The 20,426-nt window shown below is 38.5% G+C and overlaps 1 protein-coding gene across 2 annotated transcripts in view; it reads left to right on the top strand.

Annotated features, from left to right (window-relative positions):
* Positions 1 to 20,096, top strand: part of WBP1L (WW domain binding protein 1 like) — a 35,744-nt gene extending 15,648 nt beyond the window's left edge. The window contains exons 1-4 of one of the 2 annotated variants that reach the window (XM_075216236.1): positions 2,837 to 2,947; positions 12,647 to 12,749; positions 13,996 to 14,157; positions 17,764 to 20,096. In XM_075216236.1, the coding sequence (XP_075072337.1) occupies positions 2,918 to 2,947; positions 12,647 to 12,749; positions 13,996 to 14,157; positions 17,764 to 18,476 (1,008 nt within the window). In that variant the 5' untranslated portion in view covers positions 2,837 to 2,917 and the 3' untranslated portion in view covers positions 18,477 to 20,096. Of the gene's footprint in view, positions 1 to 2,836; positions 2,948 to 12,646; positions 12,750 to 13,995; positions 14,158 to 17,763 lie in introns of those variants that run through there. The other variant, XM_075216235.1, reaches the window with a different exon arrangement.
* The last annotated feature ends 330 nt before the right edge of the window (positions 20,097 to 20,426 follow it).

Here is a 20,426-nt window from a genome sequence, read left to right as displayed (position 1 = left end):
CCATACATACTCCCTCCCATCCTCTCCAGTCATCATCAGCTATTTGTATGTTCTCCCCGTGTTTCCCTGGGTTTCCTCTGGGTGCTCTAGTTTCCTCCCACACTACAAAAACATACCGGTAGGTTAATTGGCTACTATTAAATTGCCCTTAGTCTCATCTGTTTGTATGTTCGGGATTTAGATTGTAAGCTCCAATGGGGCAGGGACTGATGTGAGTTCTCTGTACAGCATAAATAGATGTCGCCTGTTTGTCTCTTCCCCACTGATCGTAAGCTCTCAGGAACAGGGCACTCTTCCCTCCTGTCCTCTTATCGTTACCTATGCCTTCTTCACGCGAGCAGCATTTTGCACCTTCGCCCTGGGATCAGTTCTCTGACCTTTTTTGGTAGCTAAAAGTATGTACACCTACAGACTGTTATTCAGGGTAATGTTGCATGCATATGAAAACTTGGACATGGAAGGTTTTGGTGTCTGCAGTGCCTTTATAAATAAACCATGATGATATTGTTGACTTGCCATAATTGGCTGTGCATGAGATCTGCTTCGGAGTGTAGTGCTTTTATTTTCATTCTATGTTTTTAGTTCTCATGAGTAATTCCACTTTGATTTTCTCATGAAAGTCCACTTACGCTGCCCATTCACGGTGTTGATTCTTGCTGTTAATTGACATATAATATAATTTATCCTTCGTATTAAATATTTACTAAAGATTTCCCAGGACTTCAAAATATGTTCTCTATAAATATCTCTTTGGGAATAAACATGCAGAACACTATTGTGGCTTCACACTTCTCGAATTAGCTGATTATAGACACTCCCTGCTTCAAAACACAGACTAGCAATATTCTGTTTACATAATAGACACTCCTTTTTAGTCTGGCTGTCTGTATCAGTTTGTTGTGAATTTCTCTTGTGCCATATTATATACAGATAAGAATAAATCTGATTTGAAGATAATATATAATGTTTATGATCGCTAGTCTGCAAAGTTGTTTGAGAAATGGTACATTATGTATATTTTTTCTCTCCCCAACCTTTTAAAATTCAATTTTGTAATTCCTGCCCTTGTTGATTAAGGGTGTAGTCACATGGGCACTTCTCGCCTCATTTTTAAAGTGCGGCATCTAATTCCTCAACTTAAAGAATTCCATTCTATGAGTAAAGTAGAGATGGTATTTGAATTGCTCACATGACATTTAAAACAATGGTAACAGTGATTTGAAGAAGTGTTCAAAGTGCAAAAACAAAAAAGCTCTCCAATCGGAACACATATTTGTGTACTTAACGGTTCATTAGAAGCTGTGAGATTTAAACTCTGCAATAAAAATTTAAGCATGAGCAGTTCTGAAGCTGGAAAAGGGCCCATGTGACTACCCTAAACGAATAATATTTTTTTTTCTTTTGTTACGCTATATGAAACTTATCGGTGAGAAAATATGTCCGAACTTGTTTATTGTATGAAGAATTTATTTGTACACAAATTTGGAAAAACTAAAATAGTTGATCAAATGTGAAACTTCATTATGTTAAGAGTCAATCTTATGATGGCCGTTCAAAAACACTCCTGTATGCACGCTAACATGTACCCATAACGGAACTGAACCATAACAAATTAATGAAAGGCTTGGGTGGACAGTAGTGCTTCTAAAATATCAATGTGATCAGCGCATCCTCTATCAGCATACATCAGTGATGGGCAATATGATATATTTCAACTGCCACATGTGCAGCTCTACAATCTTCAAAACAGACCACATTACCCTTTACTTTAAAGAGTGAAAAAATACGGACAGAAAACTTGCTCCAGAACTCCAGCGCATGCCGCTCGGGCATCCTATTTGCTCCAGAATAACCTGCCCCCATACACAACCTAACAGACCCTCACATCCCACAGAATGCACCCACATACTCGGGCCTCAGATTTTGCATTTACTCTAAAACTCCCATATGCCTCCCCACGTGTACCATGGCCTTCAAACACTTTCTGAAATCTCTTCTCTCTACTTGAATCTATTCTGCTACAGCCTATACTACTCACTTTGGTTACTCTCTGGCAAAGTCGCAAACCTCCAGTCTATGCATCTCTACCACTTTCCCACTAGACTATAAGCAATCCTGGGGTCCTCTACCATTTGATTTTATAGGAGGACACCGGGAACAAGTGGAATTGAAGTTCTGTTGAAAATGGAATGGTCTGTCAGGCAAATGTGAGATATATATTATATAATATACTTTAATTTCAGAACGCCTTTCCAGTCTCGCTAATCAACGGTCATCAACTTGCCACCGAACAACCCCTGAACAGGTAGAGAAAGAGGTTCTATAGAGGAAATGGAAGTCCATTTTTTTTAAATTTTATTAGTTGTGTCGATCTTTCATTTCAAGGGGGGTTTTATATGTGGCGAAGATGAAGGAAACACAATTAAAATGAATGGAAAAAGAAAAATCGGAAGCCGTCAGAAATAAATTACAATAATGGAGCTAAATTTTTTTTTGGGGAGGCTGCTGTAGATTTGTCCACCTGGAGAATATTAGAGCATTAATCTGCAATGTGGTTCTATAGTGATGCTGCACACAGAATATACTCTATATAGAATATGGATGCCTTAACACTATTTTTTTTTTTTATATTTTTTTTTAATTTTATATTTTTTTGTTTAGCACTGAAACTGTTAATGAACAGCTGTTTTGGACTCTGAAGTGAGGTAATTTCCAGCTTGGCAGCTGCCTTAGATTTGTCAGGGTAGGGAGGGGAACAGCTAGTGCATGTTGTGTCCCGGGACCCTGTTTACTTAATAATCCCTGCCAATGAAGGCCTTGTTTAAATAGGACTGCAGTACGGCTGCCCAATACAGATGAGGAAACCTTCCTGCCTGAGTTTTGTCACATGAAACGCTTGTGTGGAGAATGAGACTGCATGATGCCCTTTCTGCTAGGCTTGAGACCGGTAAGGATCCTTGACGACAACACTTTTGAACAAGGGAATAGCGTAAGGCCCATAGGAATTTATACTTCAGGGATGTTAGCTCAGCAGAAGGACATGAACAAGCACTGCATGGCTTCCTCGTGTCAGGCTGTCATGTAGGCAAACCTCTCTTAATAGTTATTGCAGAACATGATTAATCTTTGTGTTTGTTTGTTTTTTTTGACCAAAAATAGAGGTATGGGACCCTGGTCTTACTGAATGAAATGCTGCCTTAAAATGTACTAATCATTTTATAAAGACTACTGTTAGATGCATCTGTGAACTTGTATTCTGTAGTTATTACATTGTGATGTGTTACTATATTCACTGAATTAACCTTACATGACCTTTTTCTGCTGGATTGTTAAAAAAATACCAGGTTATTAAAGAAACGCTATGTTTATCTTTTCAGATTGCTGCAAGACCTCCTGCCTCTATAATTAAAAAGTATTTTGCTAGAGTTTTTGCAGGAAAGTGTTAAACCTGCATAAGTTGTATTAGTTTTGTTGTTTTTTGTTTTGTTTTGTGTTTTTGCATCACCCTGAGACCTTGCACTGTGTTCAGTCTGACTTGCAGTGAGCTCAGCAGCCACTATCCAAATAAGAAAGTCAATAATGTTATAGGCAGTGGCCTGAGAGGGAAACAGTAGCAAATGACTCTGCTGGTTCCCAAACTGGAATATGAGTCCTGCCAAGTATTTGTCCCGAACCTTCTCTGAACTGCACATTTAGCACAGCGGTCCTTTCCAGCCCTCCTTTTAAACATGCTTCCCCTAACACATGTTACTCTGTATAAAGTTCCTCCTGTATAAAGTGGCAACAGCTAGAACCCTCCGCAGGAGTGGCTTTTGTTTTGTTTGTTGTAAATCTTTCTGTTTGTTTAAATTTCTTTCAAGTCAAAAAATCTCGCTGAAGTCCTGAATCTGAAAGTTTTAATGTGTTTTAAAAATAATTTTGTGCCTTTTTTTTTTTTTTTTTTTTTTTTTTATTTCTCATTCTTTATTACCTCCTCTGTTCAGGCTGTGATTACATTTTAGGCTGAGTCTGTTACTTTTTTATTTTTATTTTATTTGCTCGTTTCATATATTTGAGCCTACCTACATCTGGTAATTCCCTGTAACAACTTGGCAACTGTGAATGGTGAGCTCTGCAATTTGGCTAACTAGCATCATAGAAACTGGATGAAATCCCTACAGCAAGAAGAGTTTTTTTTTCTTTTTTTTTTTTCTTTTTACATATTCATCCTTTTTTTAATATTTAACACTAGTCAAATACATAGAAGAAATTAGAGTCCTTGTAGAGTCCCTACCCTTCTAGGGACTCTACAAGGGTGGAGTCCCTTTAAGTGGTTTTATGCAGAGCATGTGATTTCCAGGTGTCTCCAGATAGAGAATTGCCAAAATGACGTTCTAGTGCCAGACTAGTTGTGGTCTTTGTCTATTGAAGCCCCTTTACCTTTGAGTTGAACTGGTACTTGGTAGAGGTTTATGTTGATCTGATATTTACTCTTGCACTTGAAATATTGGCAGCACTAATCAACAATAACAGGAGAACGCAGGCACTTGCATAGACCAGAAAAGATGGAATGGTCCTATGGCTGAACTGAAGTCGGGGCAGGCATAATTACAGGAATTGATGTTCAGGCAGGGCGGGCGGCTTCCAAAGAATAGTATTTAGGAAGAAAAGAAAAAATGTTTTTAATGGGGCTCTCTGGGATGTTTAATATATTTTAAAATATATTCAATCTTAATTCTCATTAAACCATTTTTCATTCTTGACCATTTGGAAAGTAGCGAAATGTTAAAATGTATTAAACCAAATCAATATAAAAGGTGCAATTGGAGTCTTTCTTGGCTTCCAAAGAATAGTTAGAGTCCAGTGTAAAAAGTCAGGACAGGCGGCATTCAAGAGAATATTCCAGTATACAATGCAGAAATGTCAGAGACCGAACCAGGAAAATGAACAGCTAGAGCCCATCATAGGTGCAGATTCCCTGTCTATCTCCTCCAGTGCAGCAAAGAATTTCCTGCATTATAACACCCAAACCACCAATCGTGAGGCTCCTAGAGAGCCAAACCCCCCAGTCTGCTGAATCGACGAAGTGCAGTCACATGATCACACTGCACTACCCACACTGCTGCTCTGAGTAATTCATAGCTGGAGCATGTCTGGGTCCTCTACCTAAGTGAGGAATATCTTGATCGTGATACACATGTGTATAATGACATCACTAAAGCACCCTTCATTTAAATATCCTATAGAGGCTGTTATATGTCAGTCATATAATTTTAGAAAGTGAAAATGAAATGGGCATATTTAATTATGTGCAATTTCTATTTGTGTACTTTGACCGTGGAGCTGCTGTTATTGCTGTTTTGATTGGGGCTGTGATAAACAAGATATATTGATTTAGGTTAAAAATGTATTAGGGATTTGCTTGCAATCCATGATTATTGAATGAATGTATTTTCTTGTGATGCAACTTTTTTTGATTTATTTTTGTAAACTATCAGATTGCAGGAGGATGTTACTGCTGTGGATAATGAGGTTTAGCTTGAGTTTAGATCTCCACAGATGGTGACTTGAAGTGTAAGCGCAACATGACTATTGTTTGATTGTGTTTAAACTGTATCATATGCAATTGTATACAACATTTAAAGCTATGTTTTAATGAGTTTGTATATTTAATAAATGGTAATAACAATGGGCAGTTGTAGGACAGTGTTTTTAGGCCAGTTACCCACTAGCATTAAACAAGCATGTGTGTTACTAGCTCTTTACACCAATAAGAGCATTCAAATTGGTATTTTCATGGAACCTATTGGTTCCAAAGACCCCCTAACCCACTTGTTTCTTTGCATGCTCCAGTTACTGTCGACAGTGCAGAAAGGTTTATTGAAATTGGATTTATTTATCATTCTATATTTTCATCTTTGATAGGCTGTTCGTATATGCTTAGTTAGGATTGCTAAATATTTGTGTTTTTGAGTAGCGTGATGTATTGTGTGCACACAAAAAATATTTGTATTTTAATGTATGCTTTTAATTATTAGTTTGCAGTGTGTTGTCTTCACAAGATGTTGGACAGTGTATGTATGTGTGTAATGTGTGCGTTGTACCAGAGACCTTCCTATGGGAATGTTTTTTTTATTTTTAAACTAGCTTCTGTTTAAAGTGTGTCAACAACTTTGTGGCTCATTAATCCATGGCACGATAGGGAATTATTGGCCTATAATCAATTTAGCATATTCCATGGCATGTACAATAATCTACCTGGAATGACTCTTGCAAACTAGTGTAAGCATAAAGAGGATGCTTCTTGTTGTCATGGACTAATATGCTGCTTCAGCAACATGGTGCATTGGTGTTCTGATGCCATAGTGGGGAATATAATGTACAATAACTGCACAGAATGTATAATGTGCAGCCCGCCCCTAGGCTTCAAGGTAATGAATGAAACCTCTGATATGTCACAGGACTGCTTTGTTTGGAAAGATTTTTAATTAAGGTATAATTCTGGCGATGGTTACAGTATATTTGAAGCAGCTGAGTACAGCACACGTAACTGTAGATTGGGAGGTTGTATACTCATGGAGTGGGGCAGCCTTGTTATCTCCATGCAGGAACCCACCTTGTACTGAGAACTGTTTGTTGTGACCGATGGGGCACTTTGTACCCATAATATTCAACGCTGCTGCTACACCCTTCAGCTGTCTGCCTCAGATTGTTATTCTAGAGGTGTTAATACTCACAAATGTTTATTTGCGTCTGTCTAAAAATAATCCATGCCCATTTGCCCGTACAGTATGGACCATGCAGCATATACCAGAGACTGTGACCCCGTTATAATGCTTTGTAGTGGAGCTGTAGATGTCCTTGATGTGTACACATTATGTAACACAAACTCCTTCCCGTCAGAAGGGAGACAATTGTTTATGTATCATTACACCCTGGAAAAGCACAGGTGTCCTGCTAGAGCTTCACCCAAAACAACGCGTCCTGACAAGTTCCCTTGGCATGAAACGACCCACTCTCTCCTGTCCTCGATCTGAGCCAGTCTGTGCAATGTTTCATGCTACATTAAAGGCAAAATAAATCTCAACCAAAAATGTTGTGCAGCTGTCTGACTTTACATCTATCATCATAATAAGTTTCCAACTAACATATTAATCTGGAAATCCTGTGCGGCAATGACAAGATGGTGAAACATTTTGGAAACTATATATATTTTGCAGAACTAATCTTACCGATTACTTCAGAATATAAAACGGTTTAGGTTATAAACCCATGTCTCATTTGTGTCTTCATCAAACGTACTTTTTGTTGACTTGTAAATTGTCCAAACACCTGTTTTGTATTCTGCTATTTGGTGATAATGATCTGTTTACACCTACTTTGTATTTCTTTTCTTGCTTTCTCTTGGCTGTACTTAATTAGCAGTACAGGAAGCAGGAGGGCAACTCCTATAATCCCAGGGCCACAATCCTGTCCGTCCTGGGAATTTCCTGCCAATGTCCGCAGCAGGTGGGAGTAGCGACTAACTTCACTTCTTTTTTTTTTTTTTTTTTTTTCCTGGTAATCCTAGTAGAATAGGTCTCTGCAAACAAACATGAATCAGACCTGCCTGAACTGAGGTACAAACAGTAATTCAATAAATAGCCCACAGAGAACCTTAAATAACCTCTAATTGAAAAGTTGTTTTTGTGACCTTTTTAACATTCTTTATGAACTTACTGCATGCCTCAGTCGTATCACCAGTTAATGCTGAAATCATAGACTGCCTTACCTATTGCCAACCTTTATTATTATTCATGATTTATATATGTCCACTATATATCCCCTTTTTACTACTTGTGATTTTTTTATTTTTTTTTCATGGCAACTTGAGTCCTTGCAATGAAACAGATGTTTTAAGATCATATTGGGTTTCTTAATTAACGTCATCACCATTTACTTATATAGCGCCACTGATTCCGCAGCGCTGTACAGAGAACTCATCCACATCAGTCCCTGCCCCATTGGAGCTTACAGTTTAAATTCCCTAACACACATATACACATACACATACACACACACACATACACACACATACACACACATACACACACATACATACACACATACACACACACACACACATACACACACACATACACACACACACATACACATACACATACACATACACATACACATACACACATACACATACACATACACATACACATACACACATACACATACACACATACACATACACATACACATATACACATACACACATACACATACACATATACATACACATATACATACACATACACATACACACATACACATACACACATACACATACACACATACACATACACACATACACATACACACATACACATACACACATACACATACACACATACACATACACACATACACATACACACATACACATACACACATACACATACACACATACACATACACACATACACATACACATACACACAGCGAGAGAGACTAGGGTCAATTTTGATAGCAGCCAATTAACCTACCAGTATGTTTTTGGAGTGTGGGAGGAAACCCACGCAAACACGGGGAGAACATACAAACTCCACACAGATAAGGCCATGGTCGGGAATTGGAACTCATGACCACAGTGCTCTGAGACAGAAGTGCTAACCACTTAGCCACCGTGCTGCCCCATATTAAGCTTGTTTTAATTATTCGATATGTTTAATATAAGAAATTCCTTATACAATATAACATAGAGCTTATATGTGGTTCATATGTTTTTGGATTACATTAAAATTGTTTATTTGTACAGGTGATTCGTGAGATTTTTATTATTCGTGTGCTGTACCCTTTTTTTTGTTTTAGCACCTTCTTTTTTTTTTTTTTTTTTTGTGTGTGGATGTTTGCAACCTCTTTTATATAGCTTCTTAACCATTGCACTCATGATTGATTAGTTAATAATTGTAATATACTGTGTGTCAAACAAGGGGTTTCTTTTATTTGTTTTTTGGCAAAGTTTTGCTTTGTTGCATTAATAAAACGTTGGTTTTACATTTTTCCTCCCCCGAATTACTTACCTACTTCATCTTCTAAAACCCTGTATTAAGACAATTGAGCTAGAAAGCGATTTACACACCTGGAAAATCTCACCTTGCTTTTGTGTGACTTCTAACGTTTGCATCCAGAGATCTTACATGGTCTTGTTAGTCAGCACCTTGATGCTGCTGCTGCAGATCAGGGAGGGGGAAAGGCTGGGTACACACTACAGGCTTTTCAGCTGATTATTGGACAATAAATGACTGTTCGGCCCAATACCGCATTAGTATGTACGCTGCAACATGGAACGGTTATCTTTCCAATTCTGCAGTGTGTACGCACTCAGGACCAGCAGTGTCCATAGATCTCTATGGAGTGAGTTGCGATCTTTTTGGCAGATGGTTGACAGATGAAGAGCACAGATCTGAAGGTAACACTTGTATAGTGTGTACACATAAATCTGCATGCTGACTGGGATTTTTTTCTTACCCTCTACCCCTTGTTTGCTGGTGTAATCATTAACTTCTCCCAATGCAATATATTTTTCTGTAGTGTGTACCCAGCTATGAGCAGGTCCTGTAAATCACTGTGGTACTTTCAAGCAGCTATGGAGGACAATGTACACAGCACACAATAGATGCATAATACTATAATGGCGCTGCTAAATGCACAGGGTAAAAACATCTGAAGGAGGGCTATGTATTGGCTGCAGGGTTTGGTTTTCTGTTTTATTTTGTTTTTTCGTTTTGTTTTTTTTTATAGCTAAACTTCAATCTCCAACTGTAGATGACTTGGGAGAGTTTTTTGTTGCTGTAAAATTTAGGCTGCACTGCTCTGTAGCAATACTTGTACTAGTTGATCATCTTAAACTATGTTGGTAGACCATTAAAGATTCAGACTGGAAGTCAATACCCAATAATAAAAATGGAATGGCCCCTGAGTTTGAAAAAAAAAAAAAAAGGTATAATGCATTATGGGACATGTAGTACTATGTATGCTGAGTCAAAGGATTGCAGGTAGAGCCATTGTCTGCAATATTTATCATAGATCTCAGTGAATATGTTGTCTTTGGTTCAACATCTTCAGTGATGGATTGAATCAGTTAAGTGTTTAGACCACATAATCGGCTTCTTGAATGTGCTATAAACCCCCCCCTCCCCTCAAAAAAAAAAAAAAAAGAAAAATCTTGGGTATGCATAAAACAAAAAAAGACAAAAATTCTGTACATGGAGGAAACTGACTGAATTGTACAAAAATACTTGGAGAGCAAAGATGTCTCCTATGTCTGCTCATAACTGAATTTCTAGCCTTGGCTCATAAATGCTCATAGTTTTCATGGATGCATGTTATGAGCAAGTATAAAATTACTATATCTCCATAGAACCTGCTCTTGTGTACAGATAGTCTCCGAGCAGTGGCAGAATGTTGACTTTCTGCCATGTAACCTATATTCCCATATCTTATTTATTCTTTTTGGCAGTGACTGTAACCCATTCACTGTCAGGTTTTTTGAGGGTATTTATTTATTTTTGGACCTTGCTAGTTGCATCGCATCATTTCTTACTGTACCCAAGAAGAGTGGCATTTTTGTTTGTACAGATAAAATTATAGAAAATGAAAAGTAGAAAATATACAATTTAAATAAAAATCTTCTGCAGATCACGGCCTAGATTGGCTTTCTTGTCTGTCCCATAATCCTATTATCGCCTTCCACTTAGCCTTATTCATGTTTGATGGTCTTTACAGTACATTAGTTGAATGTGATCTTATTGCACTTAGAACGTGTTGTGAGTACCTGCAAATGACAGCTCTAAATGCTCCTATGCTCAAAATCCATCCATCCAGTTAATCCCCATACTCTCGTGGAAAGAGGGGGACGGGCACTATTTTTGTTTTTTTGTGGTGTTGGATTTGTGTGCTAGAGTGTCTTTATTTTTATTAGTGCTGTCTTAATTTCTGCCTTATCTTTATGCAGGTTGTCAACTAAAGGTGTTTAAGTGTTAGGGGCGCTGGATACAATATAAAAAATGGCATATGATCATTCTACTGCTTTGGCTTGGCAGACCTACTTGGACAAAGAATATTTTCAGGTCATTAATATATCCAAGCGGATCAAAATTCCTTTAGTCTTTTGGTAGAGACCCTTGTTTAGGGGCTGTTCTTATGCCAACAGTAAAGCCATGTTCCGTAATATCGTCCGATAAGAAAAGTACACACCTAGCTGTTCTACTAACTAAACCCCATTTCTATTTGTTGGAATCTTGTCGGTAACAGTAGGTTCATTGATAAATAGGGTGAGCTCAAGAGTCATCAGAATGATTGGTTTAATCTTTCAATATGTAATTAAAATAATTGCTAAAGTAAGGAAGTTTTACAAAGCAGTATGAGAACCTGATCTGCAAGGAGAGGATTGTGAATCTGTGTTTTGTAAATGGCTTTTGGTTTGTCACCTGTATTTATTCCTTTTACGTTGAGTGTGGGGTGTTTTACAGAACAGATCAAAGTCCATGGGTTCTATTTATCTCCTGGTGCTTCAGTATACGTGGATGATGACCTGGGGAATTGCTCTTCCTATCCACAAGATTGTTATATGATGTATACAGATTTTTTTGTTTGTACCATACAGTAATTTACTCTTGGCTGTTTACGTCATCTGTTTCCCAGAGAATAAAAATAGATCAGCAAATGTTGTCCTTGGTGTATAAACAAACATACAAAGTGACCATTGACTGACTGTGAATTAACATTTCAAAATCAAATAACAATTACCAATTGTTAATCACTTTAACCATATGTTTTATAATTATAACCTAAATATTTCCTTCTATTTATGCTACCAGTGGTATTGTATGCAAATAATTTGTAGATCCATTGCAGGCAGCCTTTTTTTTTTTTTTTTTTTTTTTTGCGCGCAAGGACTTGTTTAGAGCAGCGTTTCCCAAACCCAGTCCTCAAGTACCCCTAATAGTGCAGGTTTTCCATATCTCCTTGCTGGAGCACAAGTGTATTCATTACTGACTGACACATTGTAACAGATCCACAGGTGCTACTAATTGTCACATGTGACCTGGAAAACCTGCACTGTTAGGGCTACTTGAGGACTGGGTTTGGGGAACACTGGTTTAGATCGTTACATCAGATGTGGGGTGAGGGTTTTTTTTTGTTTTTTTTTTTGTTTTTTTGTTTTTTTTTTATAGCTGAGCATTTGAAAGAAAGTGTAGATTAATACTATTATCCCAACTTACTGTTTTATTCACAAGCCTTGTTTATGTTATGCATATTATTAGTTGCGATCAGGTACCTGTCTGAAGAAAACATTGTGGGCACACACACCTATTTCATGGTCATTTCTTCTTCTTACCTAAAATTGTGCCCATGCTGAATTGCTGCACTGGGCAGGCACTTGATAAAAGAGGAGGGTGTTTGTCCCAAAATGGTACACTTCCTTTTAAGAATGCTAAAAGAGGGTCACAGAAATGTGCCAGTCAATTCTATTGCTCATTTGCCATCTGCCCCCCTAGTATTGATTACATTGCAATGTGAACCAATATCATCAGTAATCAAGTTGCATTTGTAGAGTGCTGCAAAGTAATTTTTCTACCTATGTTTAATTTTTGTATGTATTTTTCCATAGGATAAGGAAACGTGTATTGGAGTCAACAATCAAAGTTACATATGTGAAACGGGTCACTGCTGTGGACAATCTCAGTGTTGCAACTACTATTACGAGCTATGGTGTAAGTTTGTGTTTCTTTCCTTCCCTGAATTTTTGTTCTGACTGGTTACTGACCCTGTCACTCAGGCCAAGTGATCTGATCAACTTTGCCAGGTTTAAGAGGATGTTAGCCACTGTCTTGTGTGCCTCACTTTTCTAGCCAGCAAAACTGTTTCCCTGTCTGAGTCAGTGGATCTCATAAACATTTTCCCTTCCCCCATACCCTCCTCCTTTCCAACTGTGGTGGGTGTAAAAAGTATTTGGGTGTTCACTTCTAGTAAACAAGACCTGACCGTTCCAATAATCTTTCATGATCTGCAAACTGTTTAAACGAACTATAAACATGTTCGCAGGAATAATATATTATGCCTCTGGCAAGTGATCTAAAGCGCACTCATGTTTGCTTGGATTAAAGAATATGATATGGCAGCAGGTGGGAAGACTGTGTATAAAAGTAGATACTATGCTTATTGTGGAAGAAATTTTACCAGCCCTCCTGAGGAATATTATGTTGTAAGGAGGAGATATTGCTGATAAGTAAATGTGCAATATTTATTTCAAAACATTTTAGAATAGACAGATTCCATAGCACATACTCTGGTATATGCCAATTTATCACCCTCCCTGGTTTTGGAATGCAATTTATTTCTATGCATAAGAACCTTGTGTGCTTCCTGGTAGAGATTATTGCTATTTAAGTAACATTATTCTTATGTATAAGGTGTATTCGACAAATGAAGAGTCCCGCTATGTCCAACTAAGCATATTGTATAATGGTAATCCCCCCCCCCCCCCCCCCCCCCCCCCTCAAACCTAGGGAGAAATGCAGTGTTCAGATGTCAGAGAGTCTTTCCGTTCGGGGAATACACAGTGGCAGGAGAATTGTAAACTGAAATGCTTCCTATGCATAGTGTGCCAAAAACATGGAATGATCAGTGCTGTCTGCATTGTATAAAGCTGCTATGTGTCGGCAACATTGTATCTCCAAATTCTCCCGGTTCACAGGCATTGGACTCCTGCCGTTTTAGATACCTTGTGATGGAGCTTTAATATAGGGTAGGCACTTTTGTTAATAATTGTTATCTACAGAACTCTACAGAACCTATTCTTGGAGGGAGTTATTCAGTGCGATACTGTATTACCCTTTGTAGAGCCTATTGTGCACACATCTCGCCTTTTCAACAGGTTTCTTTAGTGTCTTTTATGCATGTGATGAATTGATCTCTTTAAGGTAGTGTTATAATTTATGTTCTTGTCCTTCTGTTCAGGGTTTTGGCTGGTGTGGACAATTATCATAATACTCAGTTGTTGCTGTGTATGCCATCACCGGAGAGCCAAACACAGACTCCAGGCACAGCAGCGGCAGCACGAGATCAACCTCATAGCTTACCGTGAAGCTCACAGCTATTCTTCTGTGCCATTTTACTTCCGTACGTAATTGTCTATACATTACCCTGTACTTCTGTACTCCTGATTTTCTTTAAGAAATGCACATGTCAACTTTATTGAGAATAATCATCTTTAATGAGTTTAGCTGAGTTGTGGGACTCTTAAGTTACCCTTGTGGGGTCAGATATACTGGAGGAACATAAATTATCTGAAGGGATTAATATGGCAGGGTAAGGTTGATGCTTTTTGCTAATGTGCCTATTGGTTAGGGTGGGGCAGAAGCCAAAAGCTAGCCCCAGAAGTTAAGGATGCATGAATAATTGCATATGGAATATAGCAACCTGTACCAGCCGCTGCCATTTTATTCAACTTTAAATTTGGTGGCATTTGCTGGGCCTGTAGAAGCGTCTTTCTTCTTAAAGGACCACTAAACCTGATATGTTATTTACAAAAATGCTACTAATAGCATTGACAAAAATACATGTGAAGGTTTACATTCCTTAGCAGATAATGGCATGTACTAAGCTGCGAATGTCTCAAGTCTTGTCATCAGCCATTTCTGCAAAATGACTGATGGTGTCTGTCTGCTTTGTCTGTAAAATGGCTAGCAGACAGGGCGTCTGGGAATTATAACTCCCCGCCTCGCCAAAATCAAAACTGTATCTCAAATAGCTTCTCTTCTGAGAGACTTCAGAAACATTTATATATATTTGGGTATATTTTTGTGTTTTTTTTTGTTTTTTTTTTCTTTTCTAGACAACTTTTGTATGTTTTATGATAAATGATTACACTACATTTGTGGGCACTAGACTCCCAGGTCTCTGGATAACCAAACTAAACAATGCTATAGAAAATAACCGCAGGGTGAAAATAAACATGTTCGTTGCATTGGGAACCATGTAGGTTTCAGAGGTAGGTTTATTACTGGTAAGGTCACTGAGCATTACGTTTCAAGAATATATACAAAATAAATAGCACATCTAAGAGAGATGCCCACCTATGATCCAGATGAAAGAACACCTTTATCCCCAAATCTGAATTTATTTAACTTTTTTTTTTTTTTTTTTTTTTTATTATTTTCTTTGCTGTCTCCATGATCAAACTGAGACAGGATGAAATGGGTGCTAGGTGTGTAGATGGCTTTGAGTTCTGAGTTCATTCCCTAATGACTGTGTTATGCATCTGGTTCTAGCTCTAATATATGTATGAAAGGCACAGTCTGGTATTATGACTTCAATCAAAGGTTGTCACAATTTATTTTATATTTTTTTACTTCCACTAAATCTCCACATTGCTTCCGCTGGCACCATTCTGACAATGCGCTATACATTAAGGTGTTTGGAGGAAATTGCAGATACAATATTGTGGGTTGGTATAAAAGACAAAGGGGTAAATGTATCGAGCTGTGGTTTTCCGTCAAGTTTGAAAAGTGGAGATGTTACTATAGGCAACCAATCGTAGTACATTCTACAAAATGATAGCTAAAATCTGATTGGTTGCTATAGCCAACATCTCCACTTTTCAAAATTGCCAGAAACTCACAGCTTGATACATTTACCCAAAGATGGGGTAAGTGCCCTGTGTTGCTGGCTGCACTCCCTGGCTCCCACAGGTCTATGCCATTGCCTTGCTCTCTAAAGTACAGTTCAAGCTGTGTTTTTGTTGGCTTTTATTTTGTTTAATATTGGTGCAGTTATGGATTAAAACTGGAATCCATGAAACACCTGATTTGCGATAAAGTGGCAATTTCGGAAGCATTGGAAACTCTAAAGCCAACATCTAGTCAAATATAGCACATTGCCATATAAACCCAGTCTTGGGACGGGATCTCCGGATTTTTGTAGCAGGGCGCAGCCCCCAGGGAAACAGTGCCCGATCTCAGGAAAATGAAGGGTTTTGACAAAGCAATTCTGAGGATTCTTAAGTCAAGAAGGCAAGTACTAAAAATCTGGTCCAGCTGTTAAACCATTACGAATCACTATAAACAATGAAGTTTGATTCTATAAGCAACGCTATGTTTGGTGAATACCTAAAAAGATCCCTGAAGAGATGGTTCATAGAAGTGGCGCAAAGTGCACCAACTTTGGCCGCTCCTGCAGTGCATTGAGTTGCTTAGAATGACAGCAGGAATAGTGGCGCTTGCAGCTAAAGCCAGGTGAGCTATGTGACTGAGCTGCAATGGAGATATTGGGTTAAAGAACAAGCAGGGTGTCATACCCAAGTTCATTGTTTTTCCCAGCACTGGACAACCTGGTGGACAGTCTAGCAGAAAGCTAGAAGTCGTGTCTTCAAAATAAGAAGCGCAGTAGATTTAGGAGGAATATAGGGGGTATAATTGAAATCTAGAGTAAAGAAGGAACATATTTCTTTACACAATGGTGTATTTACCATGGTATAATTGGAATTGCACAGTTGCTGTAGCAAGTCTGAGCCAAATACTGCTACAAATGTAAGTGATTTTTTTTTTTTAGTTTGAGTCCTGAATGAGTTTCTGAAAGATCTTATGTGCAAAGAAATGTATTCAGTATGATTTCCAGTAACAGTGGCTATCGATAAGACCACAGGGTAAATTTACTAACGCTTATTAAAAGGAAAGGTGGCGTTGTCTTATCTATCATTTATCTAGTACATGCTAGAAACTGATTGGATGCTTCCTTTGCTGAAGCTTTAGTAAATCTACCCCCACATGTTTCACCATTAAGGCTTCTGGGTAATATTTGACTTTAAGAAGGTGCATATGCACATGTAGGTTTGCCAAGACAGCCAGAGGTGGTTGAACACAACAGTCAATATCCAGTACTATAATAAATCCTCTCCAGTTTCAAGCATTGCTGTGTGGGCTCTGGTCCAAGAACCTTCACAAAGGTCATGAGTTTTAGCTCAAGGACTTTGTATCGTTACTTATTTAGACAACTGGCTGTTGAAAGCCGGTTCAGAGCCAGAACTTCTGTACCATGTTGACTTGCTCCATCCATGATTTTTTTTTAGTCCAGGAAGGACCATTAATGGAAAAATCGCTTAATCCCCTCTGACAACCATGCATAGAAAAGCAATCATTTCAGTCTTTAAAGTGTTCCTAACGAATAAGAGGGTAAAGGGTATCCATCACTGTACAAAGTCTGATAATAGAAGCAGTAAGATCTTGGCTATCTGTCCAGTGGGCCTGTATTATTACAGACCAAAGTTTCTATAAAGATGGGGGGTGGGGTCGCTTCCAGTCTTTCACACAGGATACTTGGGGAGAATAAAGATAAAGGTTGTCCTCCATTTTACATCTTCCTGGAAGATCAATAGAATGTTTGAAGTCCTCAAGCACCCACCTTCCATGCTACTTTTTTTGATTTGCTAAGTTTTGTTAAAGAATAAGTAGATCCCAAGGGTAAACCCCCTGCAGCTCCGGGGCTCCAGCTCGTGGGAGGGGGCACATTGGTAAAACATTTTGCTAGGTATCCGTGCAGCTTTAAATTGAATGGGGTGTTTTTGGCTTTTGTTTTGGTTTTTGTGTTCTTGTTACTTGATCCTAGGTAGAGCTTACCCATCTCTCAGATGTGCTGCCATTGTCAAAGAAAATTAAAAACTTCAAGCTCAGCAACAATTATTCTTACGATGAACCCACTGATTTAATGTTTTTTGTTTCCTTTTTGTAGGATTTTTGCCAAACTATCTGCTACCTCCTTATGAAGAAGTGGTAAACCGACCTCCTACTCCACCTCCTCCATACACTGTTTTGCACCAACAGTGCGTTGCAGCATGTACCACCATGGTGACCGCTGACCCCGTACGAAACTCGCAGCACAGCCAGACAAGTTCTCCGGCTGCAGCAGGTTGCAGCGGAACAAGGCCTCCGAGCATTGTGAATTGTGAACCTTCTACTACATGCCTAGAGAACAATAAACAAAGTGGCCTTGATTCCAACGACCCTGCCAGTGGTGCGGAGTTGGATGAAATGGCCGATCAAGTGTCCTTTTTAGACAAGGATTCAAAAGAACTTTTAAAGGACTACAGCTCTGAAAGCTTTGATCAGAGCGGCTTCTTTGATGGCAAAGACAAAACTCCCGGAAGACATCGGCGGTTCACTGGTGACTCCGGCATTGAAGTATGTCTGTGCAGTAGAGGCCTTCATGATGACTTTAAAGAACTTGATGGTTTAATCGATGACACGGGTGAAAACTTCTGTGATAGCTGTAACTCTTGTGATGTTCGTCCCCACAGAGATGAAGAAGAAGGGATTTTTGATCAGTCTGAGGTGTCCAGAGATCTGGAGCATCCCCCTTTGCCATGTCAGTCTTTGAGTTTGCTGAACACAATCAATGAGCAAGACTCTCCAAACTCTCACAGCAGCAACAGCTCCCGTGGCTAAGGAAAAACCTGTTCATGCAGAAGAATATTAATGACTGAATCTGTACCACCTGCTTTGGGTTTCTTTGTTTGTTTGGTTTTTTTTTCATAGTCCTGTACATTAAAAGACTTGGAAATGCTCTACCAAAGCTGAAGTCAGAAGACAAAGAAAGTCTTGTGCCCAATTCATCAACGGATGCCTTTAATCAATGGGGCTTTGGTATTGATCATTTCGGTGATGGAATACTAGGATAATAAAAGCAGAAACACTGAAGGAGGAGGCTTTAGTATGAGAAATGTCTGCATTTTATTGTAATTACTTCTAGAGCAACAACAGTATCTCTCCTAGTTAAATTGCTTCTCTACAATAGAATATCGTACTAAAAAAAGCAAAATGTTAGCTCCAGTGTATGGGAGCAGCTAACAATGCTCAGATTAGGCGGATGAAAATGGAATGTTACACTTGTAAGGTGAAAGAGTGTACACAGGAGAGGTGATTAACCAGTATTGTGATGAAAGGATGTGAACAAATATAAAAATCAGAGGCAGGGTGGGTACATCAGTGTTTTTGTAGCAAGGGGTGTTTACTTGTACACACTATTAATTGCAAGCAAACACTTCACCCCAATATTTTCCACTAATTGAATTGCTATCCCTATGTTACATAATTCTCACCTCCTAGGGGGGAAAAAGTCTTGTGTTCATTTTATAGTAGAAAATGGATTGTTTTCTAGCCTTAATAAAGGGGGGGGGGGGTTGTTTTTTGTCTCTTTTGTGGGTGATTTTTTTTTGTCTGACATAATGAAAAATCCAATTGTGCAGCTGGTCTGCTCTGAACAATACTGTATCCAGCTCTCCGTCCACCCTTTAGTGGTGGTTGCTGCAGCACGCACAGATTTTTGCAGGGATTAAAAATCCAAATGGTGAGCCAGAGCTAACCCAGGCTTTTGTATTGAGGGAACTTGGCGAAGGATATGCCCAGTTAAACACCAGCTCTCCATCCATTGTCCAGGATGAGCACATCAACTTATTTGAGCAGTATTTTTTTTTTTTTTTCTCCAATGTAATTTTTACATTGACCACTAAAAAAATGTTTTTTTAAAAGAAAAAAAGTTGTTTTGTGGTCAGTGATTATGCCTATGAGAACGCATGCCTATGTATGTATTCCATACTGTAAGCTGAATGTTTATGATGTTACTGCAACTTTTGAGTTCATTCACTTTGTAGATTATTTTTTTTTTTTTTTTAATTTCCTCTTAAATGTTGAACATTCCCTTGAATGAGACAGATGGGAATTGTCTTTTATAACTTCTAGTAAGTTTACTATACTCGTTGTTTATTCAGATTGTGACCATTCAACACACGTTACTGTTGATTGACACAAGGTTAAGAAGGTTGAATGCCATAGAATTGCCTAGCAGAAAGTGCAAGCGTTTTTTTGTTGTTTTTTGAGCAATGACTGCTATATACTTAGGGAAACCTTTTCATTATACATTTTTAAACCAAAACAAATGTGCACTTCTGATATTCACGACAAAATATCTGTGGCAACATGGATTGACATTGGCAACTTTCTTGCACTGGATTGTCATTTTATTGTTCAATTAAAGACAGGTTTTCAGAATAAACGTTGCACATAGTATATTGTGTCTCTGCTTACATTCAGTTCACCAGATATTGCAGCACAGTTTCATTTGGGGACAGTGGTTGAAGTGGAAATTTAGAAGCAGCGGTATGAAGACTGTAATTGAATGGAAATTTGATGGTGTTACAAGTCAGGCAGTAGGAGACGGGGCAATATAGCACACCTCCGTATATACCCCCACCTCGCACGCTGTTTGGAGACCTATGAAAACTGATGCACAGGAAGAGATTCTACAACACAATCTTTCAAAAACACACATTGCATCTGTCTTCTAATTCCCCACGCCGTGCCTTGAGCAGAATCTGTCTGATGAACTCTCCTGACCAC

The sequence above is a fragment of the Mixophyes fleayi genome, chromosome 6 (assembly GCF_038048845.1).
Source record: "Mixophyes fleayi isolate aMixFle1 chromosome 6, aMixFle1.hap1, whole genome shotgun sequence".
NCBI lineage: Eukaryota > Metazoa > Chordata > Amphibia > Anura > Limnodynastidae > Mixophyes > Mixophyes fleayi.
The sequence above is the reverse complement of the archived record's forward strand: the minus strand, read 5'-3'. Positions and strand labels throughout refer to the sequence as shown.